This window comes from Sapajus apella, unplaced genomic scaffold, assembly GCF_009761245.1.
Source record: "Sapajus apella isolate SASKATOON/1434 unplaced genomic scaffold, GSC_monkey_1.0 scaffold59, whole genome shotgun sequence".
NCBI classification, from domain to species: Eukaryota; Metazoa; Chordata; class Mammalia; order Primates; family Cebidae; genus Sapajus; species Sapajus apella.
Genome location: NW_022436999.1, coordinates 14,068,364 through 14,090,280, shown reverse-complemented (window position 1 = coordinate 14,090,280; position 21,917 = coordinate 14,068,364). Strand labels below are relative to the sequence as shown.

Genomic DNA, 21,917 nt, shown 5'->3' with positions numbered 1-21,917 from the left:
TGTGAATTCATTGCTTCTCCCTTCATACAACTGTCCTCTCCTCCTTCCTCTTACCACGGAGCCTAGGGCTGTCTCTCCCTCACACTCTCAACCACCTTAGTTACCCTGTCTTCCTTTTTCCAACTTACTTTTCTTCCAGTGTTCTTACCTTGGCTACTGGCATTTCAAGGTATTGTCTCTCACCCATCCCCCAGAGGTTCCTGTTTCCCTTCTCTTCTAGCAGCTCCTCCCAAATCCCCCAGACTCAAGAGTCTGCCCCTGACCAGGCAGGGAAATGAGGCAGGCCCAGCTCTAATCAAATATAAATTTCTAAAACCACATCTGAGTATGTAAGATGTAACCATGGAGGGAAACTAGGTGAAGGGCACACGAGACCCCTCTGTACTATTTCTTTGTAACTTCCTGTGAATCCATTATCATTTCAAAATAAAAAGTTAAGAACGCACATCTGACTCTGTTGTGATTTTAATTCCTTTTTCTTCAGTGCACCGGAACTCCTACTCTTGGAATCTTGGCAGCCTCCCCCGCCTGGTCATCTTCCTGGGCTACCCTAAGCAGTCACTAAGATCTTCTGTCCCATGTACACCATGATGGAGGTGATGTGGGGCAAAGCTCAGTGCTGGGCTGGGTGTTGAAAATAGACTCTCCCCTTGCCCCAGCTCTGGAACAAATTTGTAACAGAAGTCAGGCTTAGCTGGCTTCTACTTACCCCCCAGCAAAACCTGAATTGCAACAGATGAGGAAGGTGGAGGGACAGGGAAAGGTCTAATAGGTGGTATCTTGTTCATAGTCCATCACATCAGGAATTGCTACACTCTATTGGGGGGTGGGGTGGAGAGGTGAATACCAGTCATGTGTGAACACAATTAGCAAATACTTTTACCTCCACAACTGGTTCATCTCTTAACTCCAAATATATTCTTCCACCCTGTTCTTGGAAGCAGCTGTTGAGCAGGAATGCTAACTGATGGCTGGTAGGCATAAGGCTAAGCAGAGTGAAGGGTGTGTGGTTGAGAACCCACACTCCTGCGGCTATTTCTTCTCTCTCTCTCTACACCAGCAGACCCATTTGTCCCTCATAGACAGAGTTTTTAGCAGCTGCACACACACAGATGTTTATTGTTTTCCAAGCTCCCTGGTGTTAAACATGCAGGGTCAGGGGACTAGCAGGCTAAGATGAAGCTCCTCTCTACTTGGTCTTCTTATGATAGGTGCCAGCACCCTTGTAGCCACTCACGTAGCCTGTGTTGTCAGTCATCTCTTCCCGTCCCGCGATGCCCTTGCCCTTGCCGCTCTCATCAAAGCGCTCCTTGTGGGTGCCGGTGTACTTGCTGGTGTCTGTCAAACGGTCCACTGCACCCACTGTTGTTGCTTTCTGCAAGCCAGAGGACGGATTTGAGCCCTTTTCCTTCCCTTACACTGTCACATCCCTTCCCCAAAGATGGCCAGAGACACTTAGAACAAGTGCTGGGAGCTCTTGCTCTGCTGCTGGCATGGGTGCTGCTTTCTTAGGGCCCAGATGCAGCTGTGGGCAGGAACTCTGACAAGAGCCATCCACTCATCGGGGAGAGGAGTGTGGTGTGGGAATGGGTGTGGTGTGTGCAGAGGGAGGGTGGGTTTTTTTTTGTTTCCAGAGGACTTATTTTGGCTAGGTTGCTGCCAGAGGACTTTACCTCCAACCCCCTACCCAATATCCATTGCAGAAAGAGCTTTTAGTTCAGAGCGGACAATTGAAAAAGGGAGTAGGTGAGAGGCAGGAGGCCTGAGATTAAATCCTAAATAAAAACTGGAAGAGGAGTGGGCATCAGGTACCAAATCCTCTACACTAATGTCCTCCAAAAGCCACCAAGCCTTAATTGCCTGGCTCAGCTACTGGAGACTTGGGAGTTAGTCTGTTATTAAAATAGCCATGGACCTTGGGCAAGTCACTTCCCTTCTCTGAGCCGCATTTTCTTCACTTCTGGGATATCTAGACAATCTCTAAAGTCTGTTTCTGCCCTGTCTGTACAGTCACATGTTGGCAGGGTTAGCAAGGCCAGACTGGAACAACGGGGATTTAGGGAAGTGGGTCAAGGGGTAGGGATGAAGACTGTTACTCACAGTAGCGCCAGTGGTGGCCGGGTCCTTGCCCCCCATGAGTCCATAAATGTTCTCCAGGACTTCATCTGGGCTCTTCCCCTTGAAGCGCTTCTGGCCCAGTTCCTTCATTGCCTCTTTGAACTGTTGAAATGTGATGGTCCGGGCATTCTTGGCCCTGGTCAGTTAGACAGAAATCCAGAAACTTTAGAGCATGAACACATTACCTTCCAAGGTCCAACTCGTTCCTCACTCAGATTTGGCCCTTCTGTCCTATCAGTGAGTGTCTCAAAGACTAAGAGTAGCTCAGTGCCGGGTACCCTGCGGTCCTCGGTAGGCCCACTGCAAATGTTCCACCACATGAACCCTTCCATGGCCAACTACCTTGCACGTTCTATCACCCCCACCCCCATATCTTTGGCTCCTCACTTGACTTTGCTGAACACAATATCCACATCCGTGGAGGTGACCGCCTTGCCATCCATGATGCCACAGTCTTTGCACAGCTTGGAGAAGTTCTTGTTGTTCATTTCAGTGCCACTGCTCGATGATTCTCCAAAGGCAGCGAACCGATGGAATGTTTTCTCTGCCTCTGATTCCATGGTCAGCTAGAGGTGGAGGAGGAAGGTCGTGGGAGAGACTTGGGGGTGAAGGAGGAGGGGGAGGGAGGACTGTGGAGTAATGAGGACAAGTGTTTAAGGTAAAATCAGTCAGCAACAGGAACAGCTCCCCTCTTCCCTGTTGCTCTCTCCTCTCTCCCTCCCCGCTCCCATTGCACCTACACAGCTACAGCATGAGTCTCCCCTTCTCAGCACTGGAGATAACAGTGTGAATCCTACATACTGAATGGTCCTCTCTTTCCCCCCTCTTTTGTGTACCTAAGAGTACCTGGATGGTGGTCTGAACTTTCCGGCCTTTGTATTTAAGTGCGTGCAGATATGTGGGAGCCCCTTGGCTGTGGCAATCGGAGACAGAGGGAGGAGAGGGAAGCTTCTATGACCTCAGCAGTGTTTATGTGACATCACTTCTGGCTCCAGCTATAGTCCTTGCCTTCAAAGGAGGGGGCTTTTAGTCTCCCTACCTTGCATGCTGAATTGGGCAAACTGCCAACTTTCTGACCTTTTCATATGAACACATTTCCATCATTTCAGCGCTGCTTACCCATCCTCAGGGTCCTAGTCAAATTGCTTATGCTCCGCCCCACAACAGAAGTTGAGGTGAGCCAGGGAAGGTGTTTTAGTCTGTTTGGGCTGTTATAACAAAGTATCTTAAACTAGGTGGCTTATAAACAATAGATATTTATTTTTCACAGTTTGGAAGGCTGAGACGTCTAAGATCAAGGTGCTGGCAGATTCAGTATTTGGTGAGGGCTGCTTTCTGGTCTACAGATGGCACCTTCTTGCTGTGTCCTTGCATGGTGGAAGGGGTGAATGGGTTCCCTTGGGCCTATTTATAAGGAATTCCATTCAGGAAGGCTCTGTCTTCATAAAACTTGATCACCCCCCAAAGTGCCCCATCTCCTAATACCATGACTTTGAGAGTTAGGATTTTATTTTATTTATTTATTTATTTTGAGACAAAGTCTTGTGGTCTGTCACTGAGGCTCGAGTGCAGTGGCGTGGTCTTGGGTCCCTGCAACCTCTACTCCCAGGGTTCAGGCGACTCATACCTCAGCCTCCTGAGTAGCTGGGATTATAGGCACTCGCCACTATACCTGGCCAATTTTTGTATTTTTAATAGAGACGGGGTTTTGCCATGTTGTCCAGGCTGGTTTCAAACTCCTGACCTCAAGTGATCCACCTGCCTCAGCCTCCCAAAGTGCTGGGATTACAGGTCACCTGTGAGTGAGTCACCAAGTGAGTCACCACGCCCGGCTGGGAGTCAGGATTTTACTACATGAGTTTTGGGAAGACATAAACATTCAGACCATAGCAGTTAATGAAAACAGGGGTTAATGAAAACAGGTTGGTATTTTTTTCCCAGTCTCAAGGCCCATGGATAGTGACCAGCATGGAGAATCCCACTGGCTTTAAAGGGCCAGACTCAATGGAAACTTTAAATGGCTTCCAACGTTGGGCCCAGTAGGCCTTGGAGTGTAACAGATGTGGACAGATCAGGATAAAACTGGGTCAGACTGAGGGTGAGGCTCAGATTCTGAAAATCTTCAGATAAGTTTCTATGCAGGTCAGAGATGTTCCTCAGGGTTTTCTCTCTTTGGCCTTTTCTCTGGCCAGAAGCCCTACAGATAGATGAACCTCAGAGATCCTAAAACAGAACAAGACTGGTGACTCTCTTCCTTTTCCCATCTAATAATGCCACCAATTTCTATTTTTTTCTTTGTCTTACAAATCTAGTCCTTTCTTTCTATTCCTGTTACTTCCACCCTTATTCTGGTTCTTATCATCTCATATCTGGATGACTACTCTGGCTTCTAAATAATCTCTTTCCTAAATCTAATTCTTCACTCTCACCCACCCATAATCCATCTCTATTACCTCCTCCTCATCAGATTAATTTTTCATGACAGTGTATTTATTACTCCTGCTCAAGAATATTCTATGGCTCAAGATATACTACAGCTTCTCATTGCCAAATCTTTTTGCTTAGCATTCAAGGACCTGTACAACTAACTAGGCCCCAATCTACCTTACCAAACCTCACCCACCTCTCATCAACATTATTCTTGGATGGAGCATGGTGGCTCATGCCTGTAATTCCAGCACTTTGGGAGGCCAAAGTGAGAGAATCACTTGAGCCCAGGAGTTTGAGACCAGCCCGGGCAATAAAGTGAGACCCTGTCTCTAAATAAATAAATAATAAAAATTAGTTGGTAGTGGTGGCATGCACCTGTAGTCCCAGCTACTCAGGAGGCTGAAGTGGGAGGATTGCTTAAGCCTAGGAGTTTGAGGCTGCAGTGAACTAGGATTGTGTCAGTGCACTTCCACCTGGCTGACAGAGTGAGACCCCATCACATAAATAAATAAATAACAAAAAATCTAAGAACCAGATTATTCTTCAGCTGGGGTCATATGGCCTAACTGCTATACACTTGACAGGCTACCTGGTAGTGGAAGGAGCATAGTCCCTGGAGTGGAATGGATCTGGGTGGGGAAATGAATCCCAGATATGTCATTTGCTAGCAGAGTGGACTTGGGCAAGTCCCTAAGCATTCCTGAGTTTCCATTTTCCCATCTGTACAGTGAGGACAATAACACTAACCTTATGGTTTTAGGGAATAACATATAGGAAGCTACTATGCAGTTCTCCAGAGTAACCTGGTGTTTCTGCCTCCACACTGTCCTTCATGCTCTCTCTCTGCCTGGATAGAATGCCTCTCACTCCCACTCAAATATTCCATGGTTGCACTTCTCATCTGGGTGGTTCACCCTGGGAACAAAGCCCTTTTCCTTCCCTGAATTATAGTAAGATAATGGTTTCTAGACTGTGGGCCACAGCCTCCTGGCGTGAGGATTTCTGAAATCTTGCAAAGGGCCCTAGAATCTGTATGTATGAAGAGTGAGTGTGAACTGAGTAAATAATATGCCTTGCATGTGTAGGTATTACTACATTCACAGGTGTTATGACAGAAACTTACTTCAAAGTACTGATGAATTCATAGTTTGTATTTTCTCCATCAGGAGATACTAAAACTATTACGTGAGGATGGAAATCTCTGATCTCCCACTTGAGAAGGGTGGGAAACTACTGCTGTAGGACCTTTTGTCCAAATATTTGATCTTATATATACATACTTTTTTTTTTTTTTTGAGATGGAGTCTCACTCTGTCACCCAGGCTGGAGCGCAGTGGTATGATCTCAGCTCACTGCAACCTCTGCCTCCCAGGTTCAAGCCATTCTCCTGCCTCAGCCTCCCAAGTAGCTGGGATTACAGGCCCGCACCACCATGCCCAGCCAATATTTGATATTTGTATTTTTAGTAGAGATGGGTCTCACCATGTTGGTCAAGCTGGTCTCCAACTCCTGACCTTGTGACCTGCCTGCCTTGGCCTCCCAAAAGGCTGGGATTACAGGCATGAGCCACTAGGCCCTGCCTACATAATTTTTCTTAACTTGTCCTGTGTTTGTACCTTCTCTTGACTACTCCATCACAAACATCTAGAGAGGGTGTGACCAGACTCACACCTTGAATTTCATCTACACAGTGGCTTGCACATAACAGATACTTAAAACTGTTGCTTAGTCAAAGGTATAGTTTGAAGCTGCTCTGGCCAAAGAGAAAGTTTAGAGAGAGAGCTTGTCCTTGCGATACTTACACACTGATCGGGCTGGAAGCTGCCCTGACATGGAAGAACCCTATCTTGGGGTGGTACCAGCCTTACTTCTGCCTGCAGCAGGCTGGGTGAGACCCCTAGGTCTAGGAAGCCAATGGATGTCAGTGGAAATTTCCCACCTCCTGCCCGCCCCGCGCCCCCGCGTAGGCCCCTTATCAGGTTCCCCCTGAGTCATCCTGACCCAGAGACGAATTTAGATGCTGGAATCTTCAGGTCCTTCCCTCCCCCACTCCAAGTAAGACTACTTTCCGCAAATAAAAGCCTGCAGGCAAAAGCCCTCACTTGAGGCGCTCCTTCTCCCCAAGTTCCTCGGGGGCTTGTGAGATCTCTCGTGTCTTGCGCATCTTTGGCTATGACCTTCATTCCAGCAGGCTTTTCCTTGTCCAAGAGAGTGTTAAACTGGCACCCAGAGGGAAGAGGGGACTAGGAGAGGATCCAGGGTGCCCAGCTTCTGTGCCAGTTTCTGGGGAAAAAGTTATAAAGGGAGTGGGAGAAAGGAACAGAGGAAAAGTTGGGTTCTCCAAACTGGGGGACGTAGGGGGGCTCCTTAGATTTGGGGTTGTTGAAGGCTGGGTTTTAGCCCGACCAGTTCTCCTACTCTGGGTCACCTCCTCCCTCTTGGCCGCTCCTTCTTTCCAGTAGACCCTGCCAAGTGGGGATGAAAGGGGCATTGATGTTCCTTGGATGGGAGGGGTATTGCGGGTGGTGAGGGTGGCGGTGGGAGGGTGGTTCCCAGGCAGGAGGGGGCAGGGAAACTCGGGGGTCTTGGGGGGGCAGTCGGTGCTGGTGTTGCAGTTGGCAGCTCAAGTTCCATTGGCCATTGTTCCTGACTGGCCTGGCGCCCAGCCCTCGAAATGGCAACTCAGGAACTAGGCTGAAGGGGGAGGGGGTGGATATGATCCTGGGACTGAGGAGCTACAAGGGGGACAGGTGGGGAGAAATTCCGTCAGGTTTCCTTTTGCCTAAACAACTTCGAATTCCCTTAGCCACGTCATCTAATCAACTATCCCATTCCAGGGAGCCTTCCTCTCAGGGGCACAAGGAGGGCTCATCTGGGGTGGTGTGTATGTGTATGTGTTTGAAGTCTGGGGTGGCATACCCACTCAGGCACCAAGAGGGACGCCGCAGTTCCTAAGACCATCGCCTGGGCATTGCGATTCAGCAGGTCTGAGCTGGTCTCCTTTTCTGGGCCGGACTGGGAGGGGTTAGCTGCGAAGCCACAGGGTCTCTTGGGTCTCAGCCCGGGACACTGCGTTCTCCCCAAGCCCCTACTCCACCCCCGCAGGGTTAACTCCGCCCCTGCTCCTGTTTACCCAGGAGTCAGAGCCTCTGGGGGTCTCCGGCCCCTCCCCTATCCCCCCTCGAGGCCTTGACCTCGGAGTCCCCGTTGGCCATCCTCTCCCCCACCCCCCCCTGCGAGCGCCCTCCCCTCCCCCCCCCGCCCCCCCCCCCCCCCCCCCCCCCCCCCCCCTCCCACCCCCCCCCTCCCCCCCCCCCCCCGCTCTCCTTGTTGTCCAACTTCTCCCGGAGCAGCCGGAGAGCAGGCGTCCGGACGCAGCAAAGAGAGGAGGTACCAGGACTCTGAGCGCTAGGGAGTCGGAACTTCTGCGTCCTCGACGTCCCCCCGTGCCCCCTTTCGGCGCTGGCACACCTGTCCTTGCCAGCCTGCGAGACCCCCGCCTCCTCAGCGGCGGTCCCGCCCACCTCCTCCTCCCTTAATCTAGCTCTCCGTGTTCGGGAGGGGAACTCGAACTCATGGGTTGTCAGTACCCCGGGTTCGTCTCCCCACTACCGGTTCCCACCGCTGAGTCGGGGGACGAAGGAAGGAGCCAGAGTGCGAATCCCAGATCCAGGTCATGGGTGGGGGCGGTGCCGAGGGCAGCCGAGGGATCCCTCCCCAGGCTGAGGGATCCCCGTACTCCCCACACCGACCCAATGCGCGCTGCGCGGGTGGCGGGGGTGGGCGGGCAGGATGTTATGGTGAGCACCGCGGAGCCTGGAAGCGTCCAGCCGCCGGTTCCCCGCCACCCCCCGGCCCGAGCACCACCCCTCCCTGAGCTGCAGTCTGGGCGGGTTGAAGAGGGGGCGTGTTTACTGGGGGTCTGGGGCGGGTCTGCAGGAAGCCATGCGCCCGTGGGCGGGCTGGGGAGGCTGAGGCGGGCCGGGGGCGGGTCTGCGGGGATCCCGAGTCTGGGCGGGCCCGAGTCAAAGGCAAGTGAAGGTGGAAGCGGCCGCTGCGGCAGCAGGTAGGGGGAGGGGCAGGCGAGGGGCGGCTGGGCCTGGAAAGCACCAGCGGGGCCGGTGGGCTGAGTGATCCCGGTTCCCCCGGAACTGACGGCTCGGGGGAAAGGGCCCGCACGGAGGAGGCGCTCGATTGCTGCGCACAAAGGCTGAGGCTCCGGGAGCGGCAAGGCGTGTTTGGGGTGCGCGCGAGGTTGTGTGCAAGGTCCGGGTCGCTTGGCACTGGCCGCTGAAGGGTGTCTGTCTCCACGCGGACGGGCAGCCTAGGGACTAGTAGGGACGGGTTCCGGGTGCTGGGCCCGAACAGTCTCCTCTGTCCCACCCGTCCCTTCCCGAAGGCGCTTGCCCTCGCGGGCCGTCGGGGGAGACCGGGAGGAGATTGTGGGACCGCCCTCCTCTCCCTTTCTCCACTCGTGGGACCTACACAGAGACTGCGTAGAGGAGAGAAGCGACGGCACCAAGCTTTTTGTTTGTTTTTAAATGGTGGAGGGAAACAGCCATGCTCTGCTACTCTCATCTTACTGGAGAGCTGTCAAAAATTTTGGGGATCCCCTAGTCCCCACGTTTAGTCCCCCTTCAGATAGAAAATTGAGGCCAAATGTAGTAATTAATTGGGGCAAGGCCACACTGGGTGTGGCAGAGCAGGGATTCGAATCCCGAGGTTCTGACACGGCCACACTCTTTCCTCCACATCAGCACTTCCTTCTCTCCTCCCCACAGCCTGAACTGATGTCCCTGCAGCCTGTATTGATTCCAGTTCGAGCCTAGAGAGGACGTGTTTTTTGTAGATATTGGGGAGGGTTAGTGACCCCGGGAGGTTGGTGACCCTGGCAGTCTGGATCTTGGCTGAGGCTTTCTGTCCCTAAAAGACCCCGGGTCTGTCTCCCATGTCATTCACCTCGTTGCTGTGTTTTCTCAGACCCCAGAGTCAGAAGGAGTGAGAACCCTGACCCCTAATCCCACTGCATCCAGCCAATAGGAGCCCAGTAAGTGACCCCACCCCCCAGGCTGCAGGCTTTTCCTGTGCAGGTCTGTCCAGGTGCTCTGCTCCTCACCTGCTCCACTAATGTTGAACTTAACTGGAATTTATTCAGAGTTGGAAGGAAGAGTCTTGGGAGGAAGGGAGGCACTGGGTTGGTTAGACAGATGTCCCTTTTATGTTGTCCTCCACACCTCTCCCATTGGTCATGTTGCTTTGGTCATTTTTAGCCCCCTTTCCTTTAAGCTAACGACCTTGGGGCTTTAACTGAAGGTCATGTTCAATTGCGAACTCTCACAATCCTGTCTTTTGGTACCCTGTCCTTTAGAACACTCAGTCACTGAGCTACGAGTTTCACTCCCTACCTGAGAGTGTGGGGTGGCCCCCTAAATATAGCCTGGGAAATCTGAGCTACACTGCTGCCCCACCCTGGTGTTTTGGTCCAGGACAGAGGAGGGAGGGGGTCTGGAGGTGTGGGTGTTGAGGGTGGCAGTGGCAATGGTGAGTATCAAGAGAAGCGGTGTCCTGATTCCTCTTCCAATGCTTCCTCCAGTCCGCCTGGAAAGGAAGCTGGGGGCAGGAAAGGCCCTCTGTGTGTTCTGGATTAGTCTTCCACCCCTGGGTCCCTCTGCTCCCTGCATCTTCCTGCTGAAAGAGGAAGCCTGAGGTTTGAGGAGATGTGGGGGGTGTGGAGACAACCTCCCAGTCCCGTTGTTTCTTCATCCTGCCAGGCCACCATGGCGGAGCTGCAGGAGGTGCAGATCACAGAGGAGAAGCCGCTGTTGCCAGGACAGACACCAGAGGCAGCCAAGGTTATCAGAGACCTTTTGACTCCCAAGCCTCAATTCCAGACCTCTAAGCATCCCCCTTGCCTCTGACTTCCCAAACCTACTGATCTTACTCTAACCCACAGCACCACTTCCTCCACCTCTACCCTAGTCGCTCTGCACAGACACTACAATTGGGAGTCAGGCCCTTGTCCTGTCACTGCACTAACCTTCATTCTTTCCATGTCTCTCTGTCAATCTCTTTCTGTCTTCGGTCTCTGTTGGTCTCTCTTTACCTGCCTCTCTTCGTCTGTCTGTCTTTCCATCTGTGACGCCACATGGTCGTGTGTTTTTGTGTGTATGTGTGTGTGTCTCTCCAGGAGGCTGAGTTAGCTGCCCGAATCCTCCTGGACCAGGGACAGGTAACAGTGTGGGGGCAGTCCCAAGGTGGGAGGAGGGGCTCTCGTCTTCCCCAGTAGAGAGACCAGCTCTGCTTGGCCCTTTCTTCTCTCTTTACTTTCTTCCCTTCTATTCTAGTCCTTTCCCTTCCCCACCTCTCTCCTTTCCTTCCTTCCCCTCGTCTTCTCTCTCTAATCTTTATTATTCTTTCTTATCCTCCAACTCATCTTCCAGTGTGATGTTTTCCTCAATTCTTGCTGATCCTGTTTTTAATTCTTTGTTCCCTTTTCCCCCTTGCCCACCCACCCCCAGCTCCCTGACCTTGGTGTTGCTCCTTTTCTGGCCTTGTCTCCTCTGAGCCTAGCTCCTACCTGATGGTGCCCTGTTTTCCTGCAGACTCACTCTGTGGAGACACCATATGGCTCTGTCACTTTCACTGTCTATGGCACCCCCAAACCCAAACGCCCAGCGATCCTCACCTACCATGATGTGGGACTCAACTGTAAGGACCTCCATTCATCTCCACTCCTGTCTGGGAAGAGGGTGGGGGGAAGGGTAGAAACCCAGAGGGAGGATAGAAGTGAGAAGGAGAAGTTCTCTCCTAGTCTGACTGTGGCATGAAAGAAAGTGTGAGTTCTGTTGGGGGACACGTTTCTGTGTCTGATTCTATTGTTGGGGTGATGTGGGTTCTCTTTAGATAAATCTTGCTTCCAGCCACTGTTTCAATTTGGGGACATGCAGGAAATCATTCAGAATTTTGTGCGGGTTCACGTGGATGCTCCTGGAATGGAAGAGGGAGCCGCTGTGTTCCCTTTGGGGTAAGAATTAGCTCTTTACCGCTTCACCAGACTGTGAGGCACAGGGGAAGGTTAGACTGGGGAGGAGGAAAGGGAGGGCAGTGGTGATTCCGGGAGAGAATGAGTAGGACATTCAAAGGTGGGGGACGTGAGGGCAGGTTGGTATCTTCCTTAACATCCCTCTGTTTTCCAGATATCAGTACCCATCTCTGGACCAGCTCGCAGACATGATCCCTTGCATCCTGCAGTACCTAAAGTGAGAGGCCTGGGAACCCCTCCAAACCAGAGTTCTCTTTCCAGCACAAGGAGACCCCTAGAACTCACAGGTTCACCATGGTTCCTGAGCCAGTTTCGGCTTCTGACTTCAATATATCCTCTTCCTTCATGATCCCACCTTGATTATTGAAAGAAAAGGTGGTGGGTTTGGAGAACGGCTAGAGTCACAGAGTAGCCCCAGTGGATGGAGGGAAGGAAAAGGGTCCCTGCTTGGCCCTGCCTCAGGCTGAGGAGGGCCTTCTCTGATCAGAAAGCTAGGTAGGAATGGAAGGGGTGACATAATCCCTGAGGAACCAGATAGACCTGTCTCTTTCCCTCCCACTCCCCCCTCCTTCATGCCCACACCTGGTGGATGGGGAGCTCTGTGGGTGAGAGAGAGTGAGGGAAGGAAGAGAACGCCAGACCAGGTGTCTTTGGTATTCAGAGGGAGATGCCGACCCCTGGGTGCTGTTCTTAGCTTGGGTTCTAGGCAGCAGGGCTCAGCACCGCTGGTTCACCTCTTGGCCGCTCTTTTCCTTATTCTCTTGATTGTTCACTAAAGTCGTGTGTGTTTTCACATTTGCCTTAAGTTCCATTCTTCCCGTTCCTCTAGAGGAACCAGGAACTAAAGCAAAACAAGTTGAACTAGCTCTTGGAAATTGAGAATACACAAAGAGCTATCTATGTAGGAAAACAGCGTGTTGGTTGGCTAGTATATGGGTGTTTGTTTTTAAGACAATAGCTGTCTAGGAGAAAGCTGGGGAGAGACTTCAGGAATCTACCCCGAATACCCATGCCAACCTTTAACTCCTTGGGCCCTTCTTTTTCACATCCTCCAAAGAAAGGTCCAGGTCTGCCCTTCTTTGTGCCCATGGACTCAGGAGGGAGGACGAAGAGTTTGAAGGGATGGGCTGTGGCAAGTTTTGAACAGGAGAACCCATGAGGCATATATTTCTTTGTCTTTCACAGTTTCTCTACAATAATTGGTGTTGGTGTTGGAGCTGGGGCCTACGTCCTGTCGAGATATGCTGTAAGAAATAAAAAGCCCAGATGAGGGAAATGAGGGTCCAGGCTGATTAGGAAAGTCTGTTTATTAGTGCTGTTTGGGGGAGGAAGTGGGCACGGGGTGGGGAGTCAGGCCCTGTGGGAATCCCAGAATGGGTAGAGCTTAGTGGGGAGGACCGTGGCCTCCTTCTCATTTCCTTCCTTCTGCTGTCCCTCAGCTTAACCACCCGGACACAGTGGAAGGTCTTGTCCTCATCAACATTGATCCCAATGCCAAGGGTTGGATGGACTGGGCAGCCCACAAGGTTTGGAGGGGCCTCTGTACTGAGACCTAGGGTGGGGTTTCCCCTCGTATGGATCCATTTAGGCTCTACCAAAGTAACTGATGGACTCCGAACTTCAAGGAGGGAGTGAAGGAGCAGAAAAGTGAAGCTGTCACTTTGCCCAAGTCTCTTATAATATCCTGAACCAACTTTCTTTCTTTTTTTTTTAATTGAGATGGAGCCTCACTCTGTCGCCCAGGCTGGAGTGTAGTGGTGTAATCTTGGCTCACTGCAACCTCTGCTTCCTGGGTTCAAGTAATTCTCCTACCTCAGCCTTCTGAGTAGCTGGGATTACAGGCGCCCGCCACCACGCCTCGCTAATTTTTGTATTTTTAGTAGAGATAGGGTTTCACCATCTTGGCTAGGCTGGTCTTGAACTCATGACCTCGTGATCCACCCACCTTGGCCTCCCAGAGTGCTGGGATTACAGGCGTGAGCACCACACCCGGCCAATATCCTGAACTTTCTCACCTTCCTTTTCCTCGTAGCTGACGGGCCTCACCTCTTCCATTTCGGAGATGATCCTTGGACATCTTTTCAGCCAGGTAAGTGGTTGTAGAAGAAGTAGAAGAGTTGAGGGGAACAGCAGGGAACTTGAATGCTTGGGGTAACCTTCTTAGCTGGGACAGGATTTGGGGAGGGAAGAAGGCTTACCTCTTTTCCTCTGTTAATTGTTGGTTTCTCTTTCCATCTGTAATTTTTCTCCTTGCTCTCTCCTTCAGGAAGAGCTCTCTGGAAATTCTGAGTTGATACAAAAGTACAGAAATATTATTACACATGCACCCAACCTGGATAACATTGAATTGTACTGGAACAGCTACAACAAGTGGGTGGGCTGCGTGTGTATGCATGTGAGAGAAATGTAGAAGCAGTAATTGGGGGTTGTGGGGAGGCACAGAGGAGGAGAGGGAAGTCTGGGTGGTATGCAGTGTGCAAGGAATGCAGGATTTAGTGTGCAACGCGGGCAGCTTCAGGACAGAGCCAGTGGGAAGGATTGCGAGGGGTTGTCCCCCTTTTCTTGTTTACCTCCTCTGGATTTTTGGACTCCCAGAAATAAGATGAACTTGTGTCCTGTGCCCTTCCTCCCCCTTTGCTGCCCTCTGACTAGGGACTTAGGGCACAAGTGACTGGAAGGGCTGTGCATGGGGCCTGTCTACCACCTTCTCCTTTGGTTTCCACTTTTAATAACCAATATTTGACTGTAATGTTTGGGACGAAGATAGTTTCCTCATGGGGGAGACAGCCTGTATCTGGTTAGATAGCCTTGCCCACCTAAAATTCCTACTCTTTTTACTCCTTTCTAGCCGCCGAGACCTGAACTTTGAGCGTGGAGGTGACATCACCCTCAAGTAAGACTTTAAGAAATAATGCATTGCCCATCTCCCTAGATCTTCCCTAGGAGCTTGTATCCTTTAGAAGAAGGAGGATCTTTTGCCAGGGAACTTCCTTGTCACGTCCCCCATCCTATTTGGTAAATCACTTCCCTATAGGCCTTCCCCCTTTGAATCCTCTTGCTGGTATCAGCAGGGAGACACAGAAGGCTCTTTCCTCTTTGGAGCCAGACATTTTCCAGCTGCACTTCTAGGAAGAGGCCAGTGAGGGAGTGCCAGAGGCTCACTGCCTTCTCCCCAACGCTATGCCTTTAGGTGTCCTGTGATGCTGGTGGTAGGAGACCAAGCACCTCATGAAGATGCAGTGGTTAGTAGGGAATTTTGGGGTGAGGGAGGAGAGTTGGGGTTCAAGGGTGGTGGTCAGAAGAGTATCTTGCCAAGAGGGATGCCCTGTTTGGCACAGGGAGATCAACTTTGGGCCACTAAGAATTTGATTCCTGGTACGGAGGAACTGGGTAGGGAGCTGATAGAAAAGGGACTGGGGTTTGGGTTCCTGGGTCCCTTGCAGGGGAGGGGCCACAGTAGGTGTGACCTCATTCATTCAGCCTCCTGCTTACTCCAGGTGGAATGTAACTCAAAACTGGACCCCACCCAGACCTCGTTCCTCAAGGTCAGTAACCTGCTCCTGGCCCCCTGTCCAGAGCCATGTATCCTCTCTAGATTCAGCTGCTAAGCCTCCAGGGCCCTGCATAGGAGCAAATGGGGTGAATGAATAACAAAACAAAGGGGCTAGAGTGAAGAAGCTAGGGAAGAGAGACCCTTTCCACCTCTCCACATGGCTCATTTATGTATGTATCACTTTTTCTGGGTGGCGCACTCCTGAACAGATGGCTGACTCCGGAGGTCAGCCCCAGCTGACTCAGGTGAGTACCCCTGCTGTCCATGGGATGGGGAAGTGGCATAGGATACAGGTGGCACTGAGTTCTGCCCTTTGCAACACACCCTGTCCCCACACTGCCTTAGCCTGAGGCTCCAGCTCTGCCTCTAACCTCATCTGTCTCCCTTGCCTCTTCTTACCTCTATAGCCAGGCAAGCTGACCGAGGCTTTCAAGTACTTCCTGCAAGGCATGGGCTACAGTGAGTACGGGGACAAGAGACTGCTGCACTAGAGGAGAGATGGGCACTGAGTGGGGTGGAATCATTTTAGGTTAATGCCTGGGCTCACCACCATCTGCCCAATTGAGCTCATTGATCCCCTGACTTAGTTATAACTAGTCATAATCCAAGGATTGCGCACTGAGTCGCCAGTCCCCCTTCCCCTCTTTCTCTCTGACTGCTTGTGCACCCTTCTGTCTCCACAGTGGCCTCATCCTGCATGACTCGCCTGTCCCGGTCTCGTACGGCCTCTTTAACCAGTGCAGCGTCCATTGATGGCAACCGGTCCCGCTCTCGCACCCTGTCCCAGAGCAGCGAGTCTGGAACTCTTTCTTCAGGGCCCCCGGGGCACACCATGGAGGTCTCCTGTTGAATGACCCTTGTTGCCCTAGTGTGGGTCCCAGCCCTCACCTCCCCCAGAACTAACCTGGGAGGTGCTGAAGGGGCACTGGGCCAGAGTAAACACGGGAAAAAGGGCAGATCATGTGGAGAGATGACCTTGATCTTTGATTGCTACCCTAACCTTGACCTTTAACCTGTGATTCCCCCCAGCTCCTGGGAGAGATGTCCTAATATCTCTTAGGGACCCAGACCCCTAAATGATCCTCTTCTCCCATTTTGGTGTTAAGGTGGAGAGGGCATGTATCTTCTGTCCTGATCCAGGTGTCTGTAGATGAGGGATAAGAGGTTGTTGTAGCTGTCATGGTGCCTCCATCAGCCTGCTTTCCCCATATTTGCAAGGGGAGAGGATTTGGGGCTGGGGCTCCGTTCACCAAAGCTGATATGGCTTCTCATTAACCCTTTAGGACTCTGAAGGGTGTGGACCTACATGAATGTGTGTCAGGGGAGACTTGCTGGTGGGTTAGCGGGCCTCAGGATGTGATAGAAACATCCAGTGTGTAAAAAGGAAGTTGGAATGGGAGGTGGTGGGCAATGAATGAGTATGGGGGAAGGATTGGTGCTGGGGCAACAGGAAGGGGCCTGGGGCCATTTGGCTGCACTAACTGGTAGCTCTCAGCATCTAGAGTGGGGCTGGGAGGGAGCTAAGCTTGGGCTGGGCTGCTTGGGGCTTGGCATAGGGGTGGAAAGGGCTACCCTTGGGCTCTGACCACACTGTATTATGTGTGGAGGGTGCCCTCCTGTCTCCTACAACTTCTGCTCTAACAATAAACTGTAGAGGAGTCTGAGTACCATTATTATTCTTTGTCTAGGTATGCCTGCATCATGCTATCCTCTCCCTGTCCTAGCCTCAGGTTCTCTTCTCAAAGTGATATAAACCCTGGGGGGCCTTTGTGGCATAGATACTTCACAAAATATGACCACATAGAAATAGGCCCTGTTCCAGTAAAATGGCGTTGCCTTGATATTGTTAATATTTTTAAGCTTGGGAGAGAGGAACCATTTAGATCTTAGGAGTCTTCCTTATCCACTATGGGTAACTGAGAAAGGCCACAGGATTTCAGAGATGCCACCAACCTTAGAGAAAGAATTGAAGAGGGTGGACATGGTGGCTCACATCTGTGATCCCCACACACTTGGGAGGCTGAGGTGGACAGATCACTTGAGCTCAGGAGTTTGTGACCAGCCGGGGCAACATGGTGAAACCCTGTCTCTACAAAAAATACAAAAATTAGCTGAGCATGATGGTGCACACCTGTGGTTCCAGCTATTTGGGAGGCTGAGGTGGGAGATCACTTGAGCCCAGGAGGTGGAGATTGCAGTGAGCCAAGGTCACACCGCTGCACTCCAGCCTGGGTGACAGAGATTCCATCTCAAAAAAAAAAAAAAAATAGTTGAAGAAGGCTGATGACAGAAGTGCCAGGATATCTTGAGACTCACTTTCCTGTAGAATCTTCCCTAGGGGGTCACCTAGATTCCATTTTGGATGTTTCAGTCCAATCAGTAGACCAGGGCACATGAACTTACTGTAAGGATTGGGCTGCTCATAGTTCATTCCGATCTGAAGACTCTCTCAGGGAAGGTGCAGCAAAAAGGGGATTTCTCTTGGGAATTCCTCTTCCCTCATGGAATCCAAGGGATCTGGGAGCTAATTAAGTCTGTGTTTGTGGTTTACTAAGAAGCTTTTTAAGAAATATGAACAACAATCAAGAGAAATTCATATTTTGCAACTGTTGCAGGCTGATCCTTAGGCTCTGGAGGCACAAGAAGTAAAAACGAGGCACCTTGTAGCATTATTGGCAACACTACTGTGAAGAAATATTTCAAGGTCTTTTCCTGATTGTTTTATAGAAGCTCCACGGGCAATTATACCCTTGTCTCAGTGAAACTGAGCTGAGGACTAATGCAGCTTGATGCCTGGTGCGAACATACTGATTGACATGGAAATGGGACATGGAATATGCTCTTGATTCTTGAGCATTTTATCATTCTCCCCCATAGAACTGGGTCTATATTAAATGTGGTAGGCCAAGGTCAGAAGGAGAAGTGGAGGTGCTGGGTAACAAGGAGGGTTATGGAGCTCACTATTGGATGGTGAGGGTTTTGGGTGACCACAAGCAGGGCAGGCAGCAGAGTGCTGAAGTACCACACTGAAGAAAAGAAGTGGCATAATTGGAATCATTGGGGACCAACTAGCTTCTCAGAAAGACACAGGAAAAGGCAAAAAATTACAACCAGCATCAATCTTTGCTGGCAATAGCTGCTCTTGTGTATTATGGACGGGAAGGCAAGTCTTTTCTGCATATCTGCCTTCATAGGTAACACTGTAAGCAGGGCAATCTCTGGAAATGGGGGCACATTACATGTATGTGTACATAGCTGAGTGTGTGCATACATATGTATCATGTAGGTGGGTGTGTCAAATGGGTGATGGCTGCATGTGTCTTTCCTACAGATGTCTCTGCATAAGAAATCTGAATTTTGTAGAGAGAAAGATGCCTTCTGCTGAGAGCTAGTCATGGGGTGGGGGTTTTGTCCCTGACTGACCTCCCTACTCTGTTGGAGAGTGACGAAATGCTCAAAAATCAAGAGCATATTCCATGTCCCATTTCCATGTCAATCAGCTGAAAATTCTAGTTTAGCCCATGAGGACACAGTGCCCCCCCTGTGGTTGACATAGTTCTTAATAACTTTCTCTAGTTCCCATGTCCCTTGCTGTTTCCCCGGTCTTAGAGCTGCGTTTGTATTTTGTGGTTCTGTTTAGTAGCTCTGTAGGAGGTCCTAATATCATGGTTGGAGTCTCCTGTCTATTTTCAAGATCAGAGCAGGAAGGCTCAGAGGAGAGGGGAGGTGATTTTACAGAAGCAGAACCACAGACTCTCTACTTTTTGTCTCTGCTTTAGGCTTAGGACTCCTGTTTCTCTCTTACCCTTAATGTAAAGGAATTTGAGTATTTCCCAGACTTTAGGGACAGAAGTCAAAGACAGCTAAGAGAAGATTCAATGGGAAAGAGAATAAAACAAGAACAGGGTGAAAAGAGGCTTATAGTTTCAGCTTAAAAATTCTGGATCTCATAAAGAGGTTTTAAAGGGTGAGTCTCTGAAGGTACACACTAAACAATGAACCTGCAGTGGGAGGGATGGATGTGAAACATTAGCGAGGATATTAATGGTAAGGGAAAATACTGGAGTGGGAGAGACACTACCTTTTTTTTTTTTAGATAGAGTCTCACTCTTACCCACGCTGGAGTGCAGTGGCGCTATCTCAGCTCAGTGCAACCTCTGCTTCCCAGGCTCAAGCAATTCTCCAATCTCAGCCTCCTGAGTAGCTGGGACCACAGGTGCATGCCACCACACCTGGTTACTTTTTTATATTTTTGGTAGAGACAGGTTTTCACCATGTTGCCCAAGCTGGTCTTGAACTCCTGAGGTCAAGTGATCCACCCTCTTCAGCCTCTCAAAGGGCTGGGATTACAGGCTTGAGCCACTGCTGCGCCTGGCTGGGAGACATCCCACCTTCCTTCCTTCCTTCCTCCCTCTTTCCTTTCCTTTCCTTTCTCTCTCTCTCTCTCTCTTTCTTTCTTTCTCTTTTTTTTTTTTTTGAGATGGAGTCTCACTCTGTTACTGAGGCTGGAGTGCAGTGGTGCAATCTCAGCTCACTGCAACCTCTGCCTCCCAGGTTCAAGTGATTCTCCTGCCTCAGCCTCCCAAGTAGCTGGGAATACAAGTGCCCACCACCACACCTGGCTAATTTTTGTGTGTGTGTTTTTTAGTAGAGGTAGGGTTTCACTATATTGGCCAGGCTGGTCTCCAACTCCTGACCTTGTGATCCACCCACCTTGGCCTCCCAAAGTGTTGGGATTACAGGTGTGAGCCACGGCGCCTGGTGACATCCTACCTTTCTAGAGTGATTTTAGGACTAACTAGAAAGTGAGAGTCAGTTCTGACTAGAGGCCAGGATATGGTGAGGGCAAACAGTGCCCAGAGCAATGTCATTTGTACTTTCTCACTAACCTTAGAATTTCCCACAAATCAGATGAATGTATAGTAAAAGTAGAATCCTTTGTGTATTTGACATTCAACAGCTCTAAAGACAGTAACAAAGAGCACAATTTAAAATTAAAAAAAATCAACAAGCCTTTTGTAAGCATTCCCATACCGGTGCCTGGGGCGTCATCCCTCTCTGCACCTCTTTTGCTTCCCCCTTGCTAGTGGCAATGGGCTCCCCCTCAGGTCAGCAGGGGGAACGTGAGGGTGTCTGGCTGGTTGCCACACTCCCATATACAAACTCACTCAAACTCTGGCAGCTGTTCCTTGTACCTTATCAGAGCAGAGGTAGGAGCAAGGGACCGTTTCCTGTGGTGAGGGTGAAGTGGCACAAACTCTCGTAAGAGTTTGTCTGGAGCTTTTGGTTTTTTGTTCCAAGATGTGTCTTGTCCTCATGTGTTGATCTCTGACTGACCTCCCATACTACTGCTGAAACTCTGGTTTCTCGCCGATGCTATTCCCCATCTCTCTTTCTTTACACGTTGTCATCCTACAACTGCAATATTCAAATCAAACCCTCAGCTTGAAAGCAAAGGGAAGATAAATTTCAAAGGGTTACTTTAGAGAAAAAGGCACTGGTGGCAGAAAGGGAAAGCTGGCTCTAGGAGGGCAGCTGGAGGTATCATTGTTCTATTTTCTTCCTCTTTAAGTGTATACAAAATACACTGTGTGGTGGAGAATGAGGGGTAGGGATGGAGGACAGGGATTGCGGAGACTTGAGAATTGCTCTACAAAAATCCTCTCCTATTTCAACTAGTTTTCCCTCATCCCTTTTCCCATCTTGCATGCTCTTCCTCTGATTTTTTTTTTTTTGGAGGCAGAGCCTCACTCTGTTGCCCAGGCTGGAGTGCGGTGGTACAATCTCAGCTCACTGCAACCTCCATCTCCTGGGCTCAAACAATCCTCCCACCTTGGCCTCCTGAGTAGCTGGGACCACAGGTGTGCACCACCATGCCCAGCTAGTTTGTGTGTGTGTGTGTGTGTGTGTGTGTGTATGTATATATAAATATAAATAAATAAATAAATACATATATATATATATATATATATATATATATGTATTTGCCACGTTGCCTGGGCTGCTGTTGAACTCCTGAGCTCAACTGACACACCTGCCTTGGCCTCCCAAAGTGCTGGGATTACAGGTATGTGCCACTGTGCTTGGTCTTTTTCTTCTGTTTTTATTTTTTTCAGTGCTCATCATTCTAGTTATTCTTTGTTATAATCTATCTCTTAGGGCTGAATGAATCAAGACTTACTCCTGAATCTGGTTTGTAGTCACCATACCCCAGGCATCTCAGCTCTTCTTCCTGTCCTATGGTTCTTATGTCTGTTCTTATTCCAGTCTTTCTTGTTTTAATCTCATTCAGAAATCACATTCATCTTCTGTTCCCATACAGCTCCCTCTGGCTCCTTGCTGGGAATTCATATCTTCTGAAAACAATCCAAAGATTATTTCAGTTTCCTGGTCCTGATGTTCTCCCTGATATTCTCTACATGCAGCTGTTCTCTAGCTCTATTCTAGCTCTTAAAACGATATGGTTCAAACTGAAGATGGTTCTGTTCCTGGTTGGTAAGAGTTTTTGGAAAAGGAAAGGAAATAGCATGGAAAGGAAAGAAAGCATTGAAGGCTGAGGACAGAGGAGGCTAAAGGGGGAATCCAAGTGCTTCTGGGATAGAAGGAGGCAGAAAATTCGTAACTCATCCACCTATGCTTGACATATCCCAAGCTCTACCTCATTTACCTCAAATGCTGATAGCATCAGTGACTCAGAACATGCTGAAGAGCTCCAACAGTCTAATGTGCTTCTTCTTAAGTCTCCTTTCTGTAGCCATACCAATCCTCTGTACT

At 50.1% G+C, this 21,917-nt stretch overlaps 2 protein-coding genes across 19 annotated transcripts; one reads left to right on the top strand and one right to left on the bottom strand.

The window, feature by feature from the left end:
* Positions 1-449: 449 nt before the first annotated feature.
* Positions 450-8,420, bottom strand: TPPP2 (tubulin polymerization promoting protein family member 2). Of its 3 annotated transcripts, XM_032245978.1 has the most exons (5): positions 8,161-8,420; positions 6,651-6,831; positions 2,506-2,684; positions 2,101-2,254; positions 450-1,375 (listed from the first exon to the last, which is right to left on the bottom strand). In XM_032245978.1, exons 2-5 carry the CDS (start codon positions 6,729-6,731, stop codon positions 1,190-1,192), a joined length of 600 nt encoding a protein of 199 aa, XP_032101869.1. In that variant the 5' UTR covers positions 6,732-6,831; positions 8,161-8,420; the 3' UTR covers positions 450-1,189. The 3 variants fall into 3 exon arrangements, with proteins under 3 accessions (XP_032101869.1, XP_032101870.1, XP_032101871.1); XM_032245979.1 differs by lacking the exon at positions 8,161-8,420 and having other exon boundaries at positions 2,506-2,716; XM_032245980.1 differs by lacking the exons at positions 6,651-6,831; positions 8,161-8,420 and adding an exon at positions 3,158-3,303 and having other exon boundaries at positions 2,506-2,716.
* On the top strand, positions 7,853-16,816 carry NDRG2 (NDRG family member 2). Of its 16 annotated transcripts, none has more exons than XM_032245972.1 (17): positions 7,853-7,938; positions 9,529-9,595; positions 10,320-10,400; positions 10,736-10,777; positions 11,151-11,256; positions 11,452-11,572; positions 11,745-11,807; positions 12,776-12,836; positions 13,030-13,116; positions 13,623-13,679; positions 13,857-13,960; positions 14,439-14,483; positions 14,781-14,832; positions 15,088-15,135; positions 15,353-15,388; positions 15,551-15,602; positions 15,827-16,816. In XM_032245972.1, exons 3-17 carry the CDS (start codon positions 10,326-10,328, stop codon positions 15,991-15,993), a joined length of 1,116 nt encoding a protein of 371 aa, XP_032101863.1. In that variant the 5' UTR covers positions 7,853-7,938; positions 9,529-9,595; positions 10,320-10,325; the 3' UTR covers positions 15,994-16,816. The 16 variants fall into 16 exon arrangements, 6 of the variants coding, with proteins under 6 accessions (XP_032101863.1, XP_032101865.1, XP_032101866.1 ...); XM_032245973.1 differs by lacking the exon at positions 7,853-7,938 and adding an exon at positions 8,517-8,614; XM_032245974.1 differs by lacking the exon at positions 10,736-10,777.
* The last annotated feature ends 5,101 nt before the right edge of the window (positions 16,817-21,917 follow it).

What these genes read in the sequence shown, in the direction of transcription:
- TPPP2 (XM_032245978.1), bottom strand. Translation starts at nt 6,731, where the DNA reads ATGAAGGTCATAGCCAAAGATGCGCAAGACACGAGAGATCTCACAAGC. An exon ending in ATTGTGTTCAGCAAAGTCAA is followed by an intron (nt 2,255 to 2,505) that starts GTGAGGAGCCAA and finishes CTAACTGACCAG; the next exon opens with GGCCAAGAATGCCCGGACCA. An exon ending in CGGCCACCACTGGCGCTACT is followed by an intron (nt 1,376 to 2,100) that starts GTGAGTAACAGT and finishes TCTGGCTTGCAG; the next exon opens with AAAGCAACAACAGTGGGTGC.
- NDRG2 (XM_032245972.1), top strand. Translation starts at nt 10,326, where the DNA reads ATGGCGGAGCTGCAGGAGGTGCAGATCACAGAGGAGAAGCCGCTGTTG. An exon ending in CACCTCATGAAGATGCAGTG is followed by an intron (nt 14,833 to 15,087) that starts GTTAGTAGGGAA and finishes TGCTTACTCCAG; the next exon opens with GTGGAATGTAACTCAAAACT. An exon ending in GTCAGCCCCAGCTGACTCAG is followed by an intron (nt 15,389 to 15,550) that starts GTGAGTACCCCT and finishes TTACCTCTATAG; the next exon opens with CCAGGCAAGCTGACCGAGGC.